This window comes from Enhydra lutris, unplaced genomic scaffold (genome assembly GCF_002288905.1).
Source record: "Enhydra lutris kenyoni isolate GAN:26980312 unplaced genomic scaffold, ASM228890v2 scaffoldscaffold21, whole genome shotgun sequence".
Lineage (NCBI taxonomy): Eukaryota > Metazoa > Chordata > Mammalia > Carnivora > Mustelidae > Enhydra > Enhydra lutris.
In genome coordinates, this window is record NW_019154105.1 from 72,184,862 (window position 1) to 72,212,344 (window position 27,483).

General features: G+C 42.8%; 1 protein-coding gene across 1 annotated transcript in view; it reads left to right on the forward strand.

Moving 5' to 3' along the window:
* Window positions 1-27,483, forward strand: part of LOC111148918 (TBC1 domain family member 9) — a 122,731-nt gene that overhangs the window by 64,961 nt on the left and 30,287 nt on the right. The window contains exons 3-13 of the mRNA XM_022505709.1: window positions 563-681; window positions 7,802-8,030; window positions 8,453-8,714; window positions 10,435-10,642; window positions 15,828-16,034; window positions 16,908-17,078; window positions 17,999-18,149; window positions 20,858-21,072; window positions 23,497-23,614; window positions 24,889-25,174; window positions 25,677-25,806. Of these exons, the coding sequence (XP_022361417.1) occupies window positions 563-681; window positions 7,802-8,030; window positions 8,453-8,714; window positions 10,435-10,642; window positions 15,828-16,034; window positions 16,908-17,078; window positions 17,999-18,149; window positions 20,858-21,072; window positions 23,497-23,614; window positions 24,889-25,174; window positions 25,677-25,806 (2,096 nt within the window). The remainder of the gene's footprint in view (window positions 1-562; window positions 682-7,801; window positions 8,031-8,452; window positions 8,715-10,434; window positions 10,643-15,827; window positions 16,035-16,907; window positions 17,079-17,998; window positions 18,150-20,857; window positions 21,073-23,496; window positions 23,615-24,888; window positions 25,175-25,676; window positions 25,807-27,483) is intronic.

Below are 27,483 nucleotides of genomic sequence, written 5' to 3' on the forward strand. Positions count from 1 at the left end.
CCATTACATTTCAAGGCAGCGGTGCTCGCGAGAGCCAGGCCACTGTTCCCTAGCAATTGTCCCCTGTCACATCTCATTCATAATTGAAGTGAGTGAGGTTCTTTTTTGCCCATTATAGGAGGTGGTTACCGCAGACCTCCAGTGGCACACCAGAACTCTCAGATTATTGCAACTTAACAACGGTAACCTAGGCCCCTAGGGAGATCTAGGTTAGCCTGTGACGTGCATGGAGGTTCTAGGAGGGAGATTAGTGGAGGGTCGTGCTCAAGTCTCAATTCAGAGAATGAGTGGGAGAAACATTGCTACCTTCTAACTGGAGACAGTGTCGGAGAAGTTTCTGAACCCACCTGGTCACACTTGACTCTGACGCAGTGCTTACTCTTGGGTTTCCATATCCTTATGAGTCTTCTGGGTCTCTTCGGAAAGGGACAAAGCATTTCAAGGCAGAGCTGTTGGGATGGGGGTCTCCTTTAGTGCATCTTGATGAAGTGAGCCTGTTTAAGTATCTTTTAAATTCACAAATTTTATTATCATTTTTAAAATCATCTTATTATTCATACAGGCGGTTCCAGAAAAGAAATCACCGAGCACTGGGAATGGCTGGAGCAGAATCTACTGCAGACCCTCTCCATCTTTGAAAATGAGAACGATATCACCACATTTGTGAGAGGAAAAATACAGGTAATGTGCTGTTTGTTTTGTTTTGTTTTGTTTTTAAAGCTTTATTTGTTTATTTGACAGACAGAGATCACAAATAGGCAGAGAGGCAGGCAGAGAGAGAGGGGGAAGCAGACTCCCTGCTGAGCAGAGAGCCTGACACGGGGCTTGATCCCAAGACCCTGAGATCATGTCCTGGGCCGAAGGCAGAGGCTTAACCCACTGAGCCACCCAGGCGCCCCTGTTTGTTTTGTTTTAACTTTTAATTGGAAATAGTTTAAGATTTACAAAAAAGTTATAAAAATAAGAGCCTTGTAGACCTTTTGCATACTCTCCTGGTCTTAACGTTTACCCCATTTATGTTATCATTTGAGTGCTCATTTACTTTTTATTTGAGTGGAATTTCCTCCCTAATACTTCAGTGTGTATTTCTAAGAATATTCTGTTAAATAATAACACTGCAGTATAGACTGAACATTAACGTTCTACTCTAATATTTGGTACATATCCCTGTCTTGTTAATTGATCAGTGTCTACCATTTTTTCCCTTTCAGTCCAGTGCAAGATCCAGTCTGGGAGGCTGTTGAATTTGTTTTCATCTCTTGTGTCCTTCAATCTAGAATGTTTCCATTGCCTTTCTTTGTCTTTTAGGACATTCATATTTTTAAGTATGTAGTTCTGTTTGTTCGTTTTTTTAAACGGGACATTTTCCATTTTGGGTTTTGTCACGTTTCCTAGGATCTGATTCTGATGATGCATGCCCAGGGGGAACGCTTACGTCCTTGTCAGAGGAGCATTTCTGGAGGGACGTGGTATCTCTCCTCGTGGAGGATAGAAAGCCAGAAAGGCGTTACCTACCTGAGTTCTCTACTGTAGAGTTACTAATCTTGCCTTTTCCAATAATAAACAATTTGAAATTTTCTGTGAGAAAACACTTCATTTAAGGCTACACAGATATCCCACTCCTTATCAAAATTTCCCCATGAGTTAGTGTCCATTCATGATTTTTTTTTTTGTCTGAACCAATCTTGGCTGTGACGTTTTTACAAAACAATCGTTTCCCAACCCCAGCATTCTCTCACATTTATCATTTGGCACCTGTTATTCTGTTATAAGCAAGAGCTCTCTTGGCATTTATTCATCGATTTATTTTTGTTACGGACTCATGGATTCCTCTGGTTTTCAGTTGTTTACGTTTCCCTCCTAGACTTAATTATTTTGGTGCTCGCACTGTCCCAAACCTACAGCGTGCCTTCTTCATCCTCGTGTCATGTCCTTGTTACTTTTTTGAACACTTGTTTACTTCAGCTATAGCGGGATATCCCAGATTCATCATTTTTTAAAAAAGATTTTATTTATTTGAGAGAGAATGAAAGTGAGAGAAATCATAGAAAGAGAAGGAGACTCACTGCTTAGTGGAGAGCCTGATGTAGGGTTTGATTCCAGGACTCTGGGATCATGACCTGAGCCGAAGGCTGACATTTAACCAAGGGAGTCACCCAGGCACCCTGTGTCCCAGACTCATCTTGTACTTTCTCTGTCCCAGTCCTGGAATCAGCCCTGTTTCCATTTGCTTTCAGTTTCAGACCCTTTCTTCTAACATTGTTAATTTATGTTAGTTTAATATTTTTTGCAGGTAAAAAATATTAGCATGCTTCCAAAAGTTTAAATTTCCCAAACTTCCAAAAGTTTAAATTACTCTCTTTTGCATTCTTGCTACCTTGTTCTCCCCAACCCCTTGTAGTTAACTAACTTCCTTGTTATCTGGTCTATCTATCCTTCCTGTGTTTCTTTTTGTAAAAAGAGGCAGATGTATGTATTTTTCCGATTTCTCTTTAAATCTTATACATAAGCCTTAATGTATATATTCTCCTCTGCATTTGCTCTTTTCACTCAGTAACTCTCGGGTAACACTTTGTATTGGTTCATAGAGAGTATCCGCATGTTGTTTGTTTTTTATTTATTTTTTTAAAGAATTTTAAATTTATTTCTTTATTCAACAGACAGAGATCGTAAGTGGGCAGAGAGGCAGGCGGGGCGGGGTGGGGGGGCAGGAAGCAGGCTCCCCGCGGAGCAGAGAGCCCGATGCGGGGCTCGATCCCAGGACCCCGAGATCATGACCTGAGCCAAAGGCAGAGGCTTTAACCCACTGAGCCACCCAGATACCCCTGCTGTTTGTTTTTTAAAAAAACATTTTAATAGTTTTGTTTTTATTTTGAAATATTAAGTTTTGGGGCGCCTGGGTAGCTCAGTGGGTTAAAGCCTCTGCCTTTGGCTTGGGTCATGATCCCGGGGTTCTGGGATCCAGCCCCGCATCGGGTTCTCTTCTCCGCGGGGAGCCTGCTTCCCTTCCACTCTCTCTGCCTGCCTCTCTGCCTACTTGTGATCTCTGTCTGTCAAATAAATAAATAAAATCTTAAAAAAAAAAAGAAATATTAATTTTTAGTTTTACAAGAGAACTGTAAAGATAGGACAGAGAATTCCCGTAGACCCTACCACTTAGCTCATTAATATTAGCATCTTCTGTAACCATAGCATATTTATCGAAACTAAGAAATGAACAATAATGCAATATTGTTTAACTACAGGGGAACCTGGGTGGCTCAGTCAGTTAAACATCTGACTATTGGTTTCTGCTCAGGTCACAAACTCAAGACTATGAGATCGAGCCCCTTATCAGGCTCTGCACTCAGTGTGGAGTCTGCTGAAGATTCTCTCCCTCAGCTCCTCCCCTTGCTCACCCCCTCATGGTGCATGCGTGCACTCTCTCTCTCTCTCAAATAAAAAAATTGATCTTTAGAAAGAAAATATTGTTTACTACAGACTTTATTTGGATTTTACCAGTTTTTCCGCTTCACGTCTTTTTATCCCATGATCTATTCCAGGATCCCACATTACACTGAGTGCCTGATTCTTCCGAATAGGTGAATATTATGTGTATGTGTACTGTAAAGAATTCAGCACTCCTCTACACTTGGATATTTAAGTAGTTTCCAATATTTTGCAATTATAAATAATTATATATATATACACACACAAACATACAGTATATGCATGAATTAAAATTCACACATATAATAATATACATGGATATGTGTATGTGTGTATATACATATACATTTGTGTGTGTGTTTGTTTTATGGGGATCTGTCTTTAAGATAAACTGTTAGCAGTGGGATTGCCAGATCTAGGGGTAAATGAATTTGTCATTTTGCTTAATATTGCCGTATCCTCCCCCCACACACACACAGGAATTGTACCATTTTACATTCCCACTGGCATATATGGGAATGCCTGTTTTCCTACAACTTCACCAAAAAAGTAGATTACCAGGCTTTTGAGTTTTTGCCAATCTGATGGGGGGAAATATTTTAGTGTTGTTTTAATTTGCATTTATCTCACTTATGAATGAAGTTGAATATCTTTTTAAATCCTTAATGGGCCATTTTTATATCTGTAGAATGCCCGCTCATGTCTTTCACCTATTTTTCTATGGGATTTTGGTCTTATTTTTCTTAATTTTTAAGGTCTTTTATATAAAGGCCATTAGCCTTTTTTAAAAAAAGATTTTATTTATTTGAGAGAGAGTGAGAGAGAGCGTGAGAGGGGAGAAGGTCAGAGGGAGAAGCAGACTCCCCGCAGAGCTGGGAGCCTGATCTGGGGACTCCGGGATCATGACCTGAGCTGAAGGCAGTAGCTTAACCAACTGAGCCAGCCAGGCGCCCGGCCACCAGCCTTTTGTTGGTGATATATACCACAGATATTTTCCCTAAGTTTGTCATTTGCCTTTTGACTTTGCTCATGATAGTTTCTGCCATGGAACATGTAAATGTTTTATTTAGTCAAAATTAGAAATTCTTTCCAGATTTTTAGTCGTTGTTAGAAAGCCTTTCTTTATACCTGGATTAAGGAAGAATTCTAGGAAGTGATCTGATAGTTCATCTCTCATTAAAATTATACAGGATGGCCAATTTCTACCTGATTTCTTCTCTTTCACTAAACTTTTACACGAACAAGTAGTAGTTTTAAAGAGTTTATTTATTTTATTTGACAGACAGAGATCACAAGTAGACAGAGAGGCAGGCAGAGAGTGAGAGGGAAGCAGCTCCCCACTAAGCAGAGAACCAGATGTGGGGCTCAGTCCCAGGACCCAGAGATCATGACCCGAGCTGAAGGCAGAAGCTTTAACCCACTGAGCCACCCAGGCGCCCCTCAAGTAGTAGTTTTATAATCAGAAAAAAAAGTGGAATATCATTGCTTTTTAGGGTCTGCTATTTTTGAGGGAGTGAACTGAATTTTAACTGGACCACATAAAATTAGGGAGGGTTGAACAGCACAAAAGCACATGTAACATATCACCCTCTTCCCTTTCCCCCACCCTTTGCCCCTCAAGATGGATATTTTTCACTGCTTCAGGATGGCTGATTTCAGTTTCTACTCCATGGTCATGATTAACGAAACCAGACAGATAGTGAAGAGGGTGAAGATGGGAGCAGGGAAGATGCTGGAAAGGGTCAGTTTGAAGCTAGGAGGATGTAGGAGTTTCCAAACAAAAAAATATTCTCGAATACCCGAGGGTTGTTTTATTGATAAAACGCTTCTGATTTTTATAACTTCTTCATTTCATTTCTGAGTCACTTGTCTGAATTTCTGGGAAGTAATGGAAACAGAGAGTGTGAGGTTCTTCATCTGACCGTGTCGCAGGGGGCAGCTGACTGGTGTGGGGACGGTCGTCAGGCCTCTTCCCCGTGCAGGAGGCACTTCTGAGGTCCTCAGTTAGGTCTTGCTAGTCCTCCCTCAGATGGTCCGTTTTTGGATAATAGATACAAATTACTTAGAAGTGACAATAGCCAGGAGGAAAACAAAAACAAACACACAAAAAAACAGAAAATAAAACAAAGACCAATTATGTCAAATAGCTGTTCTTCTCACTGTTTTTATTACACCAAAAATGTCACATTTAATTCCCCTGAAACCAATTATGAGGAAGGAATTGCTATTAATGCAATTATGTGTGAAAGAATGTCATTCATGTGCAAATGAATGCTTTAAGCATTCCCAGTTGTCCAATCATGAAGGGAACCAACAAATATATTTGTTTTGAGATTTAATTAACTTTTATAAATTATAAATGTAATAATTAACTGCAGAGGCAACCATAACTCAAACCCATAGATAATATTTTGTATATTTATTTCTAGATTTCTTGAGTGCATTTTATCGTAATAGTCTTACTGTGCATATAATTTTATATCACGTCTTTGTCTCCTTGACTGGTATTGTTACATAATTTTTCGTTGTTATTTTAATAATGTAACATCATCCCACTATTGACTATACCATTCCTCTCTTTCTAGAAGTCTCCTTAGATTCTAGACCAGTTGGGGTAGGCACAAACAGTAATAGCATACGGTGAACACTTGTTCATATAAGTTCTTCTGGAGTTTTTATTTCATTCCTTTGGGATAGATTACAGATTATAAAACGTTGATTATTAAGTTTACACCTTTTTAGTGGCCCTTTGTAGAGGTTGTCAGTATATTAGAATCCCTGTGCAATTACATCATTGCTCACTTTTCAGTATTCTGGTTGTTTAAACGGTTTCCCAGATTTAATAGGTAAAAGTTGGGCTCTTACTGTTTGAATTTTCTGTCTTTAATTATAAGGTTGAACATTTTTTCATGTTTGCTAAGTTAATTTTCCTTTTTGTGAATTCCATGTCATTGTCCTTTGTGTATTTGAATTTGTATTGGGCATCCCAAATATTTGGATGGTAGTGATTTTTCAAAGTTATGTGGAGCTGTTGCCTGGAATCAGGAAAACCTGTTTTATGTGATGTAGTACCTGTAGAACGTAGAAGAGGGAGATGTTTCTTCCCTTTGCTCCATCAGCTGGCCCACTTGGCTACAAAAATTATAAGCAAACTAGGGAGAGGTTCTGCCTTCTGGATCCTCTCTCTTCTTAAAGGTGGAGAAGTTGGGAAGTGAACCTTAGGGGGACTCTTACCTTTACTGTTGAAGTTGGTTGGCAAGACCCAGCATATTGATATTATATACTAGGCCTTGGAGTGTTCCAGTGTTGTTTCTCAGTTCTACAGCCTCATAAATCCTCTCATATTAGAGACATATTGTTTTTAAAATTTAGATGAACATTCTAGAAGCCTGGTATTTAGTAGATCTGGGATAATGCAATTTGAATGTTTGTCCACTTAAAATATGGCCATCATTTGGTTTGTTATGCATTACTCCCTTCTAATGCTCTTATTCTGACTTCAGGTCAGAGCCCTGCTAAGTGGTCCAGGGGAACAGGTATTATCCCACCTGAGGGTGTCCAGGCTTACTCTAAGTTGATTGGTTATTGGGGTTGCCTAGAAACCCAACTGCTACTTTTATTTTATTTTATTTATTTATTTATTTCACTTTTATTTATTCACTTATTTCATATATATATATAATTTATATAATATATATATATAATATATATGTGTTTTAAATACCTCTCTAAAGGCATTGATAATTTGAAATGTCACTTGGGCTGTAGGTATATTTGCCAACTGGGAAAGGTTTGTACATCCTTCTTCTGAAGTGGCTTCTTCTCCCCACCCAGAGGTCTAGTGCCCTCATGCCCCCTCATGGTTGTCTGAAGTTCCCTAACACAGCACACTTCCAAAGCCTGCTCATCCCCAAGGCCTCGGTTCCAAATGGATCCTCCCTGGACTCGTGAAAGCCAGTCCTCTCTGTTCTCTTAATGAATTAGTAATCTTGAGAAAAGCAGAAACTGACCTTTGGGGTGACTTTATCGTGATGAGCTAGGAAAGCAGTAGAATTTGCAAAATTTTTTTATCTCCTCATTTGTAGACTAAGACCACGGGCTTCATTCTAAGTGACCCTCTTAAAACGATTAACACCCATAAACAGATAATCAAATCGATATTGTTATTTGAAGATCTTTTAGTACACAAGTGCTTCCCGGTAGTGGGAAGCATTAGAATTGGGGGGCTGCCTTTGAAAAATAATTCATAAATTAAAAAAAAATTCTAGCATGAGTAATTGTTTTTTTTTTCTTTCCAATATTTATAGCATGCAGAAAAAAAGCAGCCCTAGTCTTGTTAATACTCGTGTGCCTCATTTTCTCCTTGCTCCAGGGCATCATTGCAGAGTATAACAAGATCAACGACGTGAAGGAAGATGATGACACGGAGAAGTTCAAAGAAGCCATTGTGAAATTCCACAGGCTGTTCGGGATGCCCGAGGAAGAGAAACTCGTCAACTATTACTCTTGCAGCTACTGGAAGGGGAAGGTCCCCCGCCAGGGCTGGATGTACCTCAGTATTAACCACCTTTGCTTTTATTCTTTCCTTATGGGAAGGGAAGGTGAGCTGTCTAGAACGTCAGAGGGAAGCTTGGGAAAGTCTGCTGAGGTGTTGCCCCAAACTCGTAAACCACATCAGAATGCCCCAAATAGATTTGTAGTGATGACTCAGTCTACACTGTGTTTTAACTATGTAACAAGTGAAGTCTATTCTCATTATTTAAAAAAAAAAAAAAGTTTATTAAATAATAGAGAGTCCCCAAAGCTGTAATAAACATTGTTGACGTGGACTTCAGTCCATAATAAGTATGACTTCAGAATTTATGGGGTCTGAATTTGTCTCTCAAACAAACAAAACAGTAACAAATATGGCCCATGCAAACTCAGAAGAGTTCAGCGAGATGGAGGGCTGGGTGGTGAGACTGAAGGATCCTTTGGGGATTTTAAGGAGCCAGGTGCTGACCAGCTTGTTCCCTGTGCCCAGCCAAGCTGGTGATCCGGTGGGTGGACATCACACAGCTGGAGAAGAGTGCCACGCTGCTCCTGCCTGATGTGATCAAAGTGAGCACGAGGTCCAGTGAACATTTCTTCTCCGTCTTTCTCAACATCAATGAGACCTTCAAGTTAATGGAGCAGCTGGCGAACATAGCCATGAGGCAACTCTTAGACAATGAGGGATTTGAACAGGACAGATCCCTGCCCAAACTGAAAAAGAAGTCTCCTAAAAAAGTGTCAGCCCTGAAACGGTAGGTGACAAAGTCTTACACGCTTCAGAAACAAGAGACTCTTACATTCTTCTGTGAAATGTAACCTTTTCTGAACCATTGCAAGGGGTCTGAACAGTTTTCTGGGTATATGAACAGTTTTCTGAACAGTTTTCAGATGCAGAACTGAAAAAAACTGTCTGAAGCACTCAAAGGTCAATGAGTGAGGCAGACACAGCCAGCTCTGACACAAAGTGACGGGAACTCTTCTGGTCCTGGGGGCAGGGTGCCTATGGGCAGGGTGCTGGGGGGAGATGGGGTAGGGTGGTGGGTAAAGCCCTTACAGGACGCTGCTTGGAGTGGTCTCTCCAGAGGTAGTAGAAGTCACCCATACAGTTTCAGTCAGATGGATATTTCAGGCAGAGGCAATAACACGATGCAGGAATCACAGGGGAAAAGGCCAGAGGGGATTAAGTCCATCAATGTCTGGAGAGTGGTGAGGCATGTGATGAGGAGAGGCTGCAGAAAAGCCTGGAAGTCTGGATGTGGGAGTGGAGCTAGAGAGAGGGTGAAGGAAACGTTGAGGCTCTCAAGTGGGAGTATATGCATGGAATTGTCTGGAACTGAGATGGGGAGTGAGAGAGGGAGAGCACGTACGAGGGCTATGCCATAGCGTAGATGGAACTGGAAATCCCTGGCGTTCAGCTGGTATTGGAACCTGACAAGAGATCACTGCGCTGAAGATGTCTGCTGCTCTGAGGCGTGTTTCAGTGGAGTGTTTGAGGGTGAAGGGTGTTACTGCAGTGGACTGAATCACAAATGAAAGGCAAGGAATGGGCATTAGGCAGGAGTAGACTGCTCTTTCAAGAGATTCAGTGCTAAAGGAGGAAGGATTGCTCTTCTTAGGATGCAGAAGATTTGAATATAGGATGGAAGGGGAAAGGCTTGTGGTGAAGGTAGGTGCAGGGAAGGAGGGGGCACAGAGCCAAAGCTATAAGAAAACCAGTCATTTTAGGAGTGACATCCAATGGGGCGTGGAGAAAATTGTGTGTGCTCATACCTCTCCCTCTGCAATGGAAAGGAAGTAAGAGCAGGTGAGGATGGAAGCAAATTGGCGGTAAAAGGGAGGGCACCAGAGGCGGGGCAGGGGGAGCCTGGCTTTGTTCTGGGAAGCCAGAGACTCTCCCACCCAGCGGCTGAGGTGGCATAGAAGCTTGAGAGGTTTGAACAACTGACTTGATAAACAGGAAAAAGGGGAGAAAAACTGAGCTGAGGTTGGAAACTCAAAGGGACAAGAAGTGGGTTGTTCCTGTGTTTCAGGCAGTTTTGTTGTCTTTTTAGGGCAGACCGTGATAGCCAGGAGATTCATGAGGCTTGTTTGCACTCTCCTTAGGTCTTTCTTAAGAGTTAAGGCCCCAAAAGTGGCTCTGGAGAAGTATGAATGTAATAATCTCTTTAGAAATTACCACATTCCTTTAGAGAACAGTGGATTTCCTATCCAGGCCTAGTCTTCCACAGATGTCTTCAACATTTACAGATACTGATTGTAAAATGACTGCCCATGGGACCTATGTAGATTAAAGTAATTCTGTTGTGCTTCTGGGTCACAGGTTGGGGTTAGCTCCAGTAGAAAGCCAAGAAGGTGGGGATGAGTGACAGGGCGGAGAAGCGGAGAGCTGGGCTGCGAGACCTCCCTGCTGCATCCTTCAGACGCCACTGAAACGTTTCTCTCGTGCAAGGTGATGCTGTTCTTGCCTTCCAGCGATCTCGATGCCAGGGCGAAGAGCGAGAGGTACCGTGCACTCTTCCGGCTGCCCAAAGATGAAAAACTGGACGGCCACACGGACTGCACCCTCTGGACTCCATTCAACAAAATGCACATTTTGGGGCAGATGTTTGTGTCCACGAATTACATCTGCTTCACCAGCAAGGGGGAGAACGTGTGTAGCCTCATCATCCCACTCCGTGAGGTGTGTGTCGGGTGAAAGTGGGTCTCCTAAGTGTTTCCTTTGTAATACTTTTCTGTGTGAATCACAGATGTTTTTACCAGCATTTCACCTTTTTTTTTTTTTTTTTTTTTTTTAAAAAAAACCTTAGGTGAATGTTTGTAATTCTTTGGTGGCCCCGGACGCTTCCTTTTGTGTGTTGTCATTGCTGTTGGTGACTTGAAAGAGCTTTTCTTCCTAGAAAAGGCAGCCTGGAGTTTTTTGGGCTTTTTAAAGATTTTATTTCTTTATTTGAGAGAGAGAGAGCGCAAGAGGGAGCTTCAGTAGTGGGGAGGGACAAGGGAAGAGGGAGAAGCAGACTCCCCACTGAGCAGGGAGCCTGATGCGGGACTCGATCCCAGGACAGGACCCCGGGATCATGCTGAGCCACCCAAGCGCCTCCAGCCTAGAGTTTTAAAATGGAGATTTTACTGTTATTCAGGTGTGGTGAGGCCAACACATCAGGAGGTGGCTGCCACTGGAAAGAGCTTGTTGTATTCACCATCCTTCTGGGAGAGGCTGTGGGGACCCACTGGGGAAGCACCACGGTTGGTCCATAGGCAGAGGGAGTCGAGAAACGGGGGCAAGGGCCTTTAATGTGATTCCTATGGGAAGAAACAGGCGAGGCAGGGTAAGCAGGTTTAGAATGGGCTGGCTGGAATAATTTCAGCAGGCTCTGGGGCATAGGGGCCATCCATAGCTATCTGGGATCTGCCCCCGCCCCCGGGGTGACTAGAACAAGAGTCATTGACCCTGAGTGTGAGAGCTGGATTAAAGGCGGTGGAGGCAGTGTGGGGGGCTCTGCACACTTGGTTTGCATAGGATTGTCGTGCTCCCAGGTGAGTCCTTTATTATCTCTAGGAGTTGGCCAACTTTGGGAAGGTGGCCCTGCCAGGTTCTGCAAGGGTATCAAAGCCTCAAATACAAAATCGAGAAAATGTTGTTACTATACCTGCCCACAGCCAGAGAGCAGCTTAGTCCCAAGGGAAGGGTCTAGATTGTGAATCAGAAAGCCAGGCGTCAGCTTGGGTCTGCCAGTTACCAGCAAGAGAACCACGGGGCTGCTGGCCATAGGAGCAGGCTCCTGAGCCCGACCTGCAAATTCTGGAATCTGTATTTTAATAAAGTCCCAGGCCCATCCTCCTGCACAATGAAGACATTGTACATTCTTACTCTCTCCACATTCTTACTGTTTCAGGGGAGGAGGTGGCTTCTGTCCTATCTCCACGGTGCTAGGTGGTTCTGGGACTTACAGGGAGACCTTGCCTTGAGGTTTGGAGTTGAGAAGGAGCTCCAGGTTAGGCTGCTGGGGGCTGGAAGTCCTACAGCTTCTAGTCCCGGAGACCACTTTAACCTGCCCTGGTCCTTTTCTAAAAGTGAAGGGTGGTTAGAAACTTTGGTTATGTAATTAAGATTGACCCTTGGTTAAGATTCCCTAGCGTAAAGGATTCAAGTATCCCTCTGCCTTCTTTTCTATTTCAGAGAGAACATTTATATAAACAGATTTTTGGGGTTTTTTCTTATTGTTGTTGTTATTTTCTTTTGTTTAAATAATAATTCACCATTACCACAGAAAATTTGTGAAAGTACAAATCAAAGGAAAATAAAATACATCCCTAGTCCCACCGGTCAGATAGCCCATTATTCAGCTGTACAGCTGTACCCAGGCTTTTTCTATACTTGGCTGTGTATGTCATTTATATTCTTTAGCTATAAAACATAGTGAATTTTTAGTTTTTGCTTATTTCCCCCAACACTGAGTGTATATTAAACTTTCCCCTGTATCATTCAATGCTCTTTGATAGTACCGTTTTAAATGACTGCCTCTAATTCTATTAACTGGATCTATAAAATTTTAGTTACTTGTGGTTAGACCTGTGCATTGTTTTTAGTTTTCTTCCAGTTATATGTATGATTTTTGCTTCAAGTATGAATTATAAGTTCCTAGAAGCTGAATGGGTGGGTCCAAAAGAATGCAAAACGTAGGCAGTTGACAAATCTGGTTCCACTTCTTCTAAGATGAGCTAACTGGTGTTGTGACATTGTTTGAGGAGATACGTGGTGGGGGTCAGTTTTGAGGCGGATAATTCGGCAAGTACTACATTTGGCTCTGGAATGGATTTCGTAACTTTTGCCAGCAAATGGACCTTCTTTGCCATAGACTGTTGCCAAACTTAATTTTCTTCATTTCTAGTTTTCTTCCATCACATACGACCCCAAAGCAAGTTACCTGCAACAGCTAGGGCTACCCGTTCCAGGATGAAGGCTCTGTACTGGTGGATGGAGCGAGTCATCACGGTTGATCCGAAGGGAGATGAGGAGTGGGGAGGGGTCGGGATGTCTGCTGTCTGCTCTCCTGTTCACCGCTCTTCACCGTTCAGTGCCGGATCCAGTATGATAGTGAGAGTTCAGGGCAACTGGGAGAATGGGGGTTGATATTCTCAGCCCGTTTCTGGCTTGCTTGTTTTCCCTAACAGCTGGTAGAGCAGAGATCACTCGGTTGTATTTCAGGGTAAATCAGAGGAGGAACAATAGTGGAAGTAGTAGCATCGAGAAATAAAGCGTGTTATGGTTGGTGGATGCAACTTTAAAGAAGGCAGCAGTGGGCTTCCCTTAACCTGATGGATCTCCAAGACGGATGAGGACAGATTCCCTAATCCCAACTAATGGAGGAAGCAAAGGACTCAATGTACCTTTTACAACCTTTATGTTACCTTAATGACAGAAAAGCGACGGGGTGGTCTCCTTCCTCTCCCCCCTCTCCCCGCCCTGCCCCCAACATAGGGTCTGTCTGAGTGGAGAGGCATCTCTCCGTGAACTGGGTACCTTTTAGACCCCAGTTAAGCTGATTGATGAGTAGCAGCCTTCATGGCAACATCCTACTCGAAATGGCTACTTTAGGATGATAATAAACTAGGAATTGTTGTTTCATTTAATTTTTTACAACCTAAACTAAAATATTGACTGGAGATTGTTCATGTATATTCCACAGATAGACTTAAGGTAGATCAAATAGACACAGAATCACGTTACTACAGATTTTGAAGAAATTGCAAAGCAGGGAGATAAAGTGAACAGATCAGGTTCTTCTTTAGGTAAAGATTCCAGATGAAATCTCTCTTTTTCTAAAAATCATAAATTACCTTGCAGATATTACATATGAAACATAAAGCTTTGCCTAAATTCCAGTCTATTTTTATAACCCAAGTTGGTAATGAAATGTGCCTCATTAAACTAGAATACTCAAATGTGGCTGTTACCCTTTGCTGGTGTCACTGAGCTTATGGGATCGGATTCTACCAGAAATAATCTGTCAGCAAAAATTATTTTGTAGTGCATATGAGCATTCATGTTTTATGTAGGAGCTTTCGGGTGGTTTGTGTATTTGTGATCTAGCTAAAGGACTTTCACTTTGACCTCATCAAGATCCACATGGCTCTCTGGGTTTTGGGTGTGAAACTTGAGCCTTTAGTTCCCTTGGCATTTGTCATTTGGTCTGAGACATCTGGTGAACAAAAGAATTTTTTTAAAAAATGTTGTAAAAAAAGGAGTTTTCATAGGTCTTTTAAAAATAGGTATTGTTTAGCATGTTTTAAGTGCCATGGGAAAATTCATGATAAATTTTTTTGCCATTTCTCTGCTTTTGCATTAGGAAAAAACCCCACTTCTACGTACAACTCCAAGTACCTCAATACATTCCTTTAAAAGTATATAAATATAGGGGCACCTGGGTGGCTCAGTTGATTAAGCGTCCGAGTCTTGGTTTTAGCTCAAGTCATGGTCTTGGGGTCGTGGGATCAAGCCCCATGTCAGGCTCTGTGCTTAGCACAGAGTCTCCCTCAGACTGTCTCTCCCTCCCACTCACTCTCTCTCTTTCAAATAAATAAAATGCTTTTTAAAAGAATGTGTGTGTGTGTGTGTGTGTGTGTGTTTGTGTGTGTGTGTGTGTGTGGATATATGTATTGATAAAATCCTAGAGTAGACATCAGATCCTGCAGTTTTCCCTCTGTGGATCCCAGTTGTCCCCATTTTACACTTGGGGCCATTCAACTTTTTGGGCAACTCCAACAGGTTTCTTGCCTTGAAGGGGAAAAGGATTTTTAAAATTCTGCTTTGGAGAAAATGTATTTTACATGAAAATGTTCATGAAGTAGAGTTGAACCTGTCCAGACTGCTTACAGATGGAAATGAAGAGGGGAAGAGAAACTGAACTTCAAGGATATAGTCAGAGCTGCTGCAAGTAAACCATTTATCTAGGGCTGGCCTTGAGATTTTTTTTTTTCCCTATGTGGTAAAGAAAAATATTTTCATGCATTTACCCTGGTTTCTAATTGATGAAAATCCTATTCTAAAGCCCCAACTGCATGTCTTCAGTTCAGAGCTAGAACATACATGCTTCTTTCTTGCTCATTTCCTCATGTGGTCGATTTACTTCACCACACGCATGCGCACATGGTCCGCCATTGCCGGTGGGGGTGGGATTAAGCTGTTTACCTCCTGTCTGTTTCGAATGGAGCTTTTAAAACGATCAGGTGGTAGGAGGAGAGGTTGCAAAGCCCTGGAGTTCGAAGGAGACGTTTGAAAGATGAGTGAGGTTTTGAAAACCATCCCAACATGAAGCTTGGTAAAAAGGCACGAGTATCACGGGTTGCTTCTCTTAGGCATGATGGGGCAGTGAGGAGTCCTCTCCCTTAGGACTCGTGCAATGTTGATGAATATCAGGGAGTTTCTTCACAAAGAGTTTTCTAAACCTTAGCCCTGTTGACATCGTGGGCCAGACTCTGTTGGGGGTCAGCTGTTCTGCACTGCACGCTGGCCAGTGACATCCCTGGCCTCCACCTACTGGATGCTGCTGGTCCCCTCCACTTCTGACAACCAGAAACACCTCTAGATGTTGCCAGATGTCTCCAGGGGAACAAAATCCCTCCCGAGGTAGAATTGCTGATTTAGAAAGACCAGCACAATAATTCCAGCTTCTGATATGAACTCCAATTTGAGTTGTTAGGAGCGATTCTATTTTACTGGCGCAGAGGCAGAGAGTCTCATCTTTGCCTCAGTAAGATGGAGTGGTTCCTACAGAACGTAGAAGTGTTGCGTTCCTTGTTTGGTGCTGCTCAGAGGCTGCTGTGATCCCTGGAAAACAATGCTCTTTGTTTCACGTTTCTTTCAGGTGACAATTGTGGAAAAGGCAGACAGCTCCAGCGTACTCCCCAGTCCTTTATCCATCAGCACCAGGAACAGGATGACCTTCCTGTTTGCCAATTTGAAAGATAGAGACTTTCTAGTGCAGAGGATCTCGGATTTCCTGCAGCAGACGACCTCCAAAATATACTCTGACAAGGAGTTTGCAGGCAGCTACAACAGCTCAGATGATGAGGTCTGTGGGATCTGCCTGAGGGTGTTTGCATTCGTCCTAGTGCTCTGCCTGAGAGTGGGCCCTCCTTGTCCATTCTGTTGGATCCTCAAGCTGTGCTAAGATAAGGCACTTACCCTGATGCCCAGAGCAGTGTCTCAGCTCTGGAGTTTGTCTTTGGGATCACAGAGCTGGACAGAGCCCTGTAGATCATCTGGTCTAACCGTATTTCATAGTTGAAGAAATTACTAAGTAATTGGTCCTGTTTATGCAACAGTTTCCACATAGTGACATTGTTGGGAGTGTACAGAGGTCACTGTAGTCTCGAATCTGAGATGCAACATCATGATGATGACTTTATTATGATCAAATACATATTGTGTCCCTTTCAAATTAGGCCCTGGGCAACATCCAGGGAAGTCAGAGTCTGGGAAGATAGGTGTCCAGCACAAATGACAGAGCAATTACTGGCAGCTGAAATGTACTATAAAGATGGTGACCTCACAGGGAGCAAGCCCGCCCCAGTCCACCTGGTCCAAGCTCATGGGAGCATCAGAAACTAGAGCGGGCACGAGGAGGTGCCCCATAAGCAGCTGATTCAGCCGTGTCATGTTTCCTGGCATGCTAATCAGAAACTAACAGCCAACCAGTTTGCTGCAAAAATGCATCCAAAATAAGAGGAGACCTGTTTTGAGCATTGCGGTTTCATGGCCTAGGACCAGCACACCTGTCTCATCTCTGCCAAAGCACTGGCTTTCTTCCTTCCTCCTGTGTTTTCACGTAGTGAGAGACCTGTTGGGCACCGTGATGCAGCTACTGGGTCTGTGCAGAGGACACTGAAAAAGTGGGTTGTGTGGCCTGTGCTGTTTCAGCGTCTGTTCCTCTGTGTGTCGGCAGGTGTGTTCTCGGCCTAGCAGCCTCGTCTCCTCCAGTCCTCAGAGAAGCACGAGCTCTGATGCCGACGGAGAGCGCCAGTTTAACCTGAATGGCAACAGTGTCCCCACAGCCACACAGACCCTGATGACCATGTACCGGCGGCGGTCCCCAGAGGAGTTCAACCCGAAACTGGTGGGTGTCTCCTGCTCTTGCCTGAAACTTTATTAGAACAATCACAGTGATTGATTTATTTTTTAAAGATTTCACTTATTGGATAGAGAGAGACAGTGAGAGAGGGAACACAGCAGGGGGAGTGGGAGAGGGAGAAGCAGGCTCCCCAAGGAGCAGGGAGCCCAGTGCGGGGCTTGATCCCAGGACCCCGGGATCATGACCAGAGCTGAAGTCAGACACTTAACGGCTGAGCCACCCAGGTGCCCCTAGAACAATAACATTTAAAAAGGTTTTTTAATCAAAGTTAACTCATAAATATCTGTGTAAATAAATATTTTCCTATAAGCAAAATAGATTTTTATCTAAATCTCTCATTGGATTTTAGAATGGCTTCACAGAAGGAGATGAGTTATACAGCATACAGGTGACATTTTGTCTTCTTTTTTTTTCTTATCAAAGATTTTATTTATTTATTTGAGAGATACCATGAGCTGGGGGAGAGGCAGGTAGAGAGGGAGAAGCAGACTCCCTGCTGAGCAGAGAGCCTGATGCAGGGCTCCATGTGGGCTTTTGTCTTGTTTTTAACTATTGTTTGAGTCAGCCAACAAGTAGGTACATAATTTCTCAGCGCACATTTCAAAAACACCCAAGTCATTTTCACTACATAAAGCCATAAATTCACATTCTGCTGACCCATTTGAGGTAAATGGAATTCTGATTCAGGGCCAGAAAGCTTCAAAGCAGAACCCAGCCTTCAAATTAGGTTCACATGTCAAATGAAGGAAGGACTGCGGAAAATCTGAGTTCTTTGTTCCCCAGAGCTCTGTCCAGAACATAACGACTCTATTCAGTAGGGGAGATATTCTGCCTTTCTGCCCAACTTCCCCTTTCCATCCTCAAAGTACTTGGGGATGTAGTAATGTTTCATTTATTCCTTTCAGGCCAAAGAGTTTTTGAAGGAGCAAGCTTGGAAAATTCACTTTGCTGAGTACGGGCAAGGGATCTGCATGTATCGCACAGAAAAAACGCGGGAACTGGTGTTGAAGGGTATACCGGAGAGCATGCGTGGAGAGCTCTGGCTGCTGCTGTCAGGTACAGCCGGGCTTGGGCTGGGGGCCCTTACCCTGGGGTGGGCGGGACCTCAGCGCTACTTTTCTGCCTCCCGTCATGCATCTGGGCTCTTTCAAAAATGCAGCACTGCCCTTCAGCACTAAATAGCCTTTCCTGCCCCAAGTGTTACAGTCCCTCAGTGAAAACACAGAACACATATACAACTGTCCAGATATGGAAGCCATCATCCTCCAAGTCTGCATAACCTCTTCCACCCCTTCACTAACACTACATAGGAGAAAAGAGAACCTATGGGAAAGCGTATAATTCTTTGTGATTTGAGGAGTTTGTTGTTGTTGGGTTTTTTTGTTTGTTTGTTTGTTTTTTGCCTTTTCCTGGCTGTGTCCATTGATGAGAACACATGACGAGAATATATCTCATTGAGAATGCTTAAGGGCGGCACGTGGTCAGAGCCCCATTGAAGCAGGGAGAGGGAGGAATGAGAAAGCCTTGTCCTTGGTGTTTGCCATCTCCTGAATTTGGTGGTTGTCACTTGAAGATGTGAAAGAGAAGCCAGAATGTGAGCCAGAACTGGAGGCTTAGACCACACTTATACTCTAAGCTGGAGACACCAGGAAGGACGGAGGGGGGTGTGTCAAGGAGCCGTGGGAAGAATGTGGCCGCCTTCACTGGTGCACAGCCCCAGCAGAGCCCTGTGGGGTCAGACATTTGAGTCCTGCTTCAGACTGTAGGTTCTTCAGGCTAGCCCCAGCATGCCTGCCTCCTGGCCCAAAGCATCCAGTGTGTCCCAGGGGTCTGTTCTGTCATGAACGTCCAGGGAATTTTTTTGTTTTGTCACCAATCTTTATAAGTCAATTGCTTTACTGACTAGAGGCCTGAAATATAATCATGTTAGATAAACTTATGTGAATATTTTTATTTGAACCTAAGATGGTCCAACACAAGTGCTGTTATCAAAACCTTTTATTTTAAACGACATCAAAATTAAAAGAATAGTTGCCACACTTACAGGAAAGCCTTTTTAAAAAACCAACCAAACAAACTCATAGCTCTTTCTAAAAACAGCTATTACTGGTAATTGCCTGTGATGAGATGTATTAACGTCTCAGCAGTTGGGGGGGTAGAATCCTAAAAAATAATTGGCTTTATCTGTTTCATAGAAAACTAGCTTGTTCTAGCCTCATTTACCTGGCTTATTTTCCTTAAGTAGATGAGCCTTAGCTCCTCATCTAGAAATCCAAATTTGAGTCAAATGATATCTGATTACAAACCCAACCCAAGAAGAGCCTTACCATCCTGTCTTCCGTCTTCCTTGTGTTTGGGGGCTAGTCACCTTAACAGACTCATTCAGATCACTGATCCAGTAAATGAAAAATTCTGTTTTCATCCTCATTCAAATTAGAAGTTACTTGCAGCCCCATTTTGGATGAAAATGAAACTCAAAGTGAAAGCCAAGAAATAGTACATAATAGTACACAGCACTGTTGTAGAGACACATAGAGAGTTGGACTGTATATTTTCTTGAACGGTGATGGACGATGTGAGGCCAGGGGTGGGGCGGCCTACAGCTCGTATTTCCACCCAGCTCACCGGGGGCGGGATACGTGTGGTAGGATGCAAGCCAGCTCATCCATGGGCAGAGCCCAGCTCCTGGTCTGGGAGCCCCGCCTGGGTCCTGTCCTGCTCCCTGAGACTCTAGGGTCACTATACCAGGACCAGGCTCAGTGCACCCAGTGAAGTAAAGTGCCAGCCAGAAGATATGATATCTTTGCATATCTCCCTTGAGAACAAAGCGAAAGCCAGTGTTAAGTTGCTGTCAACCCAAATGCCTTTTCCAGGGTAAGTATGAGTGGTAAGGTTGTCTCTTCTGGGTGGTTGTCATTAACACGGTCCAGGCCAGCCCAGGGGTTCTAGTTTCTAATCCGTGAAACACAGGTCAGTTTATCTTGTCATTTAGTGTGTGTGTGTGTGTGTGTGTGTGTGTGTGTGTGTGTGTGTTATATGTGTATTTGTGTCTGTCTATGTATTTATAATTACATAAGTTCTATTTATTTAGATTTGGATATTTTTATACAGTGTTTTCTGCCTTTAAGAATCTTAATATGCAAATATCTCAAACCAGTGATTCTCAGCCCATTTCTCCATGCCCATCCCCAACACCTGAGAAACTGGCAGCCATAACGTGCTCACTGTGAGGAATGCCCACACCACCCACTGCAGCTCTAAAATCCTTGCATACATTGTAACACCTCCTCTACTCCTCAGTATGGCTGTTTGAACTCTTCAAACCCTATGCTTTTGCGTTCGGTTTTCAAACTTATTTGGGGAGGCAGAACTTTCTTTTTCAAGGGAAATCTTAAGGAGAACCCTAGTAAAATACCAGCAAAACTGCTCTGGCTGAGACGAAGATGCTTTGGTTTATTTGCGTTCCTTCCTCCTCTTCCCTAAAGTAGCCCCTGGATCATCCGTGGAAGTTCTGTGAAACACAGATGTTTAGCTTGCGGACCTCTAATTTGGCTTATGGTGGAGCTGAAGGAGGGCAGCAGGCCGCAAGTAAATTTACCAAACTGGCCGCAGTTGCAACAGCCCACCTCACCCGCGGGCTGTCGTTATCTCGCAGGTGTCCTTTGCGTGGTAAGGAACACGAAAAGGTTCACTTGGTCAGTTGTGTTTGTGACCGAGGGCAGGGCCCGCCCCTTTGGATGTTGTATCTGTTGGGTATTTCCTAGGTGCCATCAATGAGAAGGCCACGCATCCCGGGTACTACGAAGACCTAGTGGAGAAGTCCATGGGGAAGTATAATCTTGCCACAGAGGAGATTGAGAGGGATTTACACCGCTCCCTTCCAGAACACCCAGCTTTCCAGAATGAAATGGGCATTGCTGCTCTAAGGAGAGTCTTAACAGCTTATGCTTTTCGAAATCCTAACATAGGATATTGCCAGGTAAATGACACAGGTGGTTTAGATTTTTTTTCTTTTTTTTTTTTTTTTGGACTGTTTGTTAACCAGCAAGTCAGTAAGAGGAATGGTTAACAGAACCATCCCTGCACCTAAGTTTCTTGACCTTGGCACTAGAGACCTCGTGGTCTGGGTAATTCTTTGTTCGGAGTTGTCCCATGCTTTGGAGGATGTTTTCCTGTTTAGTAACACATTTAATAACCTCTCTCCACAAACTCCCTAGTTGGGACAGCCAAACTGCCTTTAAACATTGCCAGATAGCCCCTGGGGAGCAAAATCTCCCTGGGTTGAGACCCCAGCACTGAGCGGAGGAGCTGGGAGACAAGAACACCCTTTCCAGATCCACCACCTCATATATGGGTGACCTTCAAGGTGCTTCTGATTACTCTCCGAGCTGCCTCTCTTCCCTCCCGGAGGTAAAAGAGAGTGTGCCTGAGCACCTGGCCTGTAATTCTGGATTCTGAATTCCACGGTGCTTCTGCCCTGCCTTCTAAGTAAGAACATACTTGAGAATGTAACTTTTATATGCTATGATTATACTTTAATACCCATTAAAATAAATGCTTAATTGGTGTTCAAAAAATGTTGCCCCCAAAGCAGCTAAAATTATCTCTTGTACTAATACATCCACCACAATTAGGGAAGCTCCAAGATCGTTTGACTCTAGACTTAAAGACCACATATTCAGAGAGGCCTTCTTGGACCATCCAGTTAAAAGCTAAAGCAGGCTTGTGCTCGCTTCAGCAGCATGGGTACCAAAATTGCAACGATACAGAGATTAGCATGACCCCTGTGCAAGGACGACATGCGAATATGGGAAGCGTTCCATATTTTAGTGGGAAATATAGGCCTTCAGTAATGGAGTCCGTAAGTGATGGGAATAGAAGACATAGCATAAGGAATACAGTCATTGATACTGTGATAGCCATGTATCAGTGTAGCTGTCAGGACGCTTGTGATGAATGTAGCCTAAGGTAGAGACTTGAATCAACTGTACTCAAAAAAAATGTGAAATCATAACTAGCGATTTGTCAACTATGTTGACAAATACCTCAAACGTCTCCCATCCAGAAAGATGGATATATATTATGATATATATTATATATGGTATAATATAATTATATAAATATATTGTAGTATATTTATAATATATTATAAATATATATTTTTTACTAAATGTTGAACACAAAAATAGAGGGAAAGCTAGATAGGTAGATAGATAAATGCTAAAGGATGCTTAATTCCTCTGCGTGCACACACACACACACACACACACACACACACACACACAGTATAGGTCTTTCTATACCACTTTATTTAATCTCTTTGATAGCACTTAACTTAAATACACCCCCAAACTGATTAACCTTTACATCTTTATTCTGTCTCTCTGACATCAGCATTTAAGTCCTGTGAGACTTTTCACCACTATATCACCCCCCTTCCTATTCCCCAGTACTTCGTCCAGAGCCTGTTATAAACTTAACTTGACTGAATGACTAAGGAGCTAACGGTGACCGTGATCGTGTACTAGAATCGGCAGGTTAATTCTCAAGCAGAATTTTATTAATGATTTCTATGACTTACAAGAAAGAAAAAGCCTATTAGACCAAAAATCCTTTTTTTTTTTTTTTTTTTTGGTATTTATACTGTAGAAGTCCCACGAGCAATTACTGGTTTATAAAAGATCAAAAGGAAGTCCAGGAGTTAGTTGGCCTCTGCAATTATAGAAATCATATTTATCCTTTGATCTTTCTCTTTTTAATTAAGAGGACTATTAAAATAGTTGAGCCCTGAGTGGTTATGAGCTAGGTGATCATATCTTTTAATAAAGTGGGTTATTTTAGAATTTAAATCACTGTTACTTATCTCTGCCATCCTTATCCAGATGAAAATAGTGGGTGAAGACTCCAAATTTGAAAGGTTTTATTGTTCTCAGAGGAGAGCCTCCAGGCCATGTGTACTGGGTTATAGGAACCATTATGGAAGATTAAAAAGGAAATGTTTATCTTGTGAATGAAGGGTTAGAAACACTGAGATTGTAGCAGGTTAAAAGCTTGGTCAGATAGCCTTCAGGCAAAGGTTTTGAATGAGGGCATGCCTGTGTGTCAGGGCTCGGTCTTTGGTAAGTATTGTTGTTCATCAAGATTCAAGAGTTGCAGGCTCAAGGACTAACAGTTGGTACATTTTTAAGGGGCTCTAAATTATAAAAACCAAACAAAATTTAGACGAATATGCGTGTGGACCTTGCAGATCCTTTAGGTGTTAATTATCTCGCCTTCTGCTGAAAAAGTTTGCTGGCCCTGTGAGACTAACTCAGTGATTTTTTAGGTTCACAAAATTTCTTATGTTAACCTGTGTTTGATGTATTTAAAATCTATTTGATGACACCCTTTTTCATGCCTTCAGGCCATGAATATTGTCACATCCGTGCTGCTGCTTTATGCCAAAGAGGAGGAAGCTTTCTGGCTGCTGGTGGCTCTGTGTGAGCGCATGCTTCCTGATTACTACAACACCAGAGTTGTTGGTATGTGGGGAGGTGGTTAACATGTTAACCCACGTCTCATCGCGAAGATGTTTCCAGAGCCAGGATACGGGCTAGAACACCGTTTCCAGTCACCCTTAGCCAAAAGAGTTTCAGACTACTCCAGTTTCCCAAAATGGGAATGAGGGGGCTTCAATTCATATGGATTGTACATAAAGGAGCCCCATGGAGCTTAAGAGAATACACATGTATCACTGTTGGAGAAATTATTGTAGAAAACACTCAGTGTAGGTGTCACTGTGGCATTGGGAACTGTACCAAACTCATCAGATTTGACAAAAAATGTTTTCATGAAGCGGATGGAATCTGTGGACAGCTTAAGTATGTTAAAAAAAAAAAAGCATATAAAAATGTACCCCAAACTAAGTTCCTGCAGTATTTTTCAGAACTGATTTCATTGCAAGGCAAACCATGACTGTAAGCATTTAAACAAAGTATCACTCTTACTCCTTATAATCCTCTTGAGTGTTAGACATTCCATTTCAGCAGGACAAGCTTTTTATTGCTAGTAGTAAAGTGTATGCTTTATGCTTCCCTCTTGTGCTCATTTCTAAGCCTTTTCACACTAATATGATTCACTGGGAAAATTCTCCAGAAATACCAGTAAGTTGATCATGAGTGTGTATGTACAACTGGAATGCTTTTTTTTTTTTTTTTTAGAATTTTTTTTCTTTTTTAAGTAATCTCTACATTCAACGTGGGCCTCGAGCTTAAAGTCCCGAGATAAGCAGTCTCATATTTACCGACCAAGCCAGCCAGGCACTGCTGGAATGCTTTTCAGGTTTAAAAACATGAATTAAAACAAACAAACAAAAAAACAGAAAAACCCCACAAAACTCATATGTGGGGATAGTTCATCCAGAAAAGCTACTTATTTTTTTTAAGTAAGTTTGCCAAGAAATGGAGTCCTGTATGTTTCATGCCTAACCACACAATGAGATCTTTCTAAACTGACTTTTCCAACAACCCTTATGGTGGTGTTACTGCCCTTTTGTGGTAGGGAAGCAGGGCAGGAAAACTGGAAGGAGAAGAAGAAGCACCCAGAACTAATCTGCTGACCGCAGTGTGTTGACACCTTGGTCTAGTAACATAGTAACTAATATCAGGGTAGCAGCAGAACTGTCAAGAGAAAGGAGCCAAGTTGTCTCAGCGGCAGCTAGGAGCTCAACTGTCTTAACCAGGCCGATTGGTGGGGTCCCTCAGAAAGAAGGTGTGGTGGGTTCACCTGTGGCCTTTTGTGCCCGCCCCTGCTGCAGGCGCACTGGTGGACCAGGGTGTCTTCGAGGAACTAGCACGAGACTATGTCCCCCAGCTGTATGACTGCATGCAGGACCTGGGCGTGATTTCTACCATCTCCCTGTCTTGGTTCCTCACGCTGTTTCTCAGCGTGATGCCCTTTGAGAGTGCAGTTGTGGTCGTGGACTGTTTCTTCTATGAAGGAATCAAGGTGATATTCCAGTTGGCCCTGGCTGTGCTGGATGCGAACGTGGACAAGCTGTTGAGTTGCAAGGACGACGGGGAGGCCATGACCGTTTTGGGAAGGTAATGGACAAAGCCTTACTTCGCTGTTGTTATTGTTTTTAAAAGATTTTATTTATTTGAGAGAGAGAGCTTACGCAAGCAGGGGGAGGAGCAGAGGAAGAGGGACAGGCAGACTCCATGCGGAGCCTCGGGGCTTGATCTCATGACCCTGAGATCATGACCTGAGCCAAAATCATGAGTCAGGTGCTGAACCGAATGAGCCACCGAGGTGTCCCTTAAGCCTCGCTTTGAAAACCACCTCTGGTTTCTTCTTAGAATTCACCTTCTATCTTTCTCCTTGGTTTCCTGAGTCTTAATGGGCTTGATGGAAATCAGAGCACCAACTTTTGTCTGTGGCTGAGGATTTATTTTCATGCACTGCGTCTCCAGAAGAATTTCATTCTGTTCTTAAGGAAAGTCTAGTCTTTTCTAAAATGCTGAGTTTGTAGAACACAGGTAGAGAACTATAATGGGAGAATTCCTAACTAGCCTCTGGTGACTTCTGATTCATTTCTTTGTTCAGGTATTTAGACAGTGTGACCAACAAAGACAGCACGCTGCCTCCCATCCCTCACCTCCACTCCCTGCTCAGTGATGACGTGGAGCCCTACCCTGAGGTAGACATCTTCAGACTCATCAGAACGTCTTATGAGGTGGGTTTCGTTTCCTGCCTGAGTGTCACAGTGCTCTGAGGGTGCTGGGTGGGACTCTGCTGGATGTGTGGCACCCACTTCCATCGCTAACTACGGGTATACCTGCTTCCTTTCACCTTCGGAGAACTAATTGCCAAAGTGAACAGCTGCCTTCCAGCTGACAGCTTTGAGCTCCAGAGATGGGAACTGAATGGGAGCCTAGGACTCCTGCTGGGTCTCAGGCCATAGAGCAAATGGCATGACAAGCTCTGACCTGGTCCTCTGCCATGCCCACCCTGAAGCCGGACCAAGTAGCAGCTCAGATTCATCTCTGGGCGTACTGCGGAAAGGCTGTGGAGAGCAGGCATGGCAAGGTTGACCTGTGCACATCAATTCACTTCCTGTTCTCATGCCAAGTACGTAGGTCTTCTCTGAAGAAAACAAGCCAATTCTCTTGAGTCCAAGACACATGGAATAGTCTGTACCATCCTAGAGAAGAACAAGAGTCCTTGTGCTTCTCTAAAATTGCTTGGCCTCTGTGGGGGAGGAGGCCTTCTGGTTCACAATAACCCTGGATCTAGTCCTGATTTTCAGAACTAATGAGCTTCTAGGGGCGAAGGAGGCAGTGTTATGTGCCCAGTGGCATTTGGTGCTATGGAGCCCCAAGGACTCAAGTGTCCATAATACCTAATCGTTTCTTCATTTCCTGATCCTTGGCTCGGAAAACTGTTACAGAAATGATCAGTAAGAAAGAGCGTGACTCTTCTGCTGAGCACACTCGGCCCTCACAGGTGTTTTGGAGCTGTAGGACAATTGTCAGCATTCCAACCAGGAACAGCCTGCATTAAGGGAGAAAGTGTGAGGGACAAGCTGAGGTCAGAAAAAGCCTCTCTTAAAGAGAATAAAAAATTTGGTGCTTTTGAAAATATTGGTATAGATTCAGAGATCTTTTCAGAAATATATGTCCTTTTACTCATAAAAGGGGCAAGACTGATCATTTATTATTTTTTAAAAATTTTCATTGACAATACATATTAAAAACAAAACACTTTTTATATCTTTTAGAATCCTAAAAGTAATGCATGTTTATTTTTAAAAATGTAGAAACTGTGGAAAAATGGGGAAGAATAAACTTCATTCTATAAACTATATCATATTTTCCTTCAAGTATGTTCCTGTATTTGCAAAATACATTGAAAAAAATAAGCTTCTACTAAAAAGTGCTGTGAAACATCCTATTTTTCACTTAAAACATACTGTGAACACTCTCTAATATATTAAATATTAATTAAAGCCATAATTTTTTAAAAATTTAAATTCAATTAAATATAGTATTATTAGTTTCAGAGGCAGAGTTCGGTGATTCATCAGTCTTACATAATACCCAGTGCTCATTACATCACGTGCCCTCCCCGGTGTCCGTCACCCAGTTACCCCATACATTCACCCCCCCTTCCCTCCAGCAACCCTCAGTTCATTTCCTGTGATTAAGAGTCTCTTATGACTTGTCTTCGTCTCTGGTTTCTTCTTGTTTCATTTTTTTCCCTCTCTTCCCCTATGATCCTCTGCCTTGTTTCTTAAGTTGTGCATATCAGTGAGATCGTATGATAATTGTCTTTCTCTGACTGACTTTATTTCACTTAGCATAGTACTCTCTAGTCCTATCTGCGTTGTTGCAAATGGCAAAATTTCATTTTT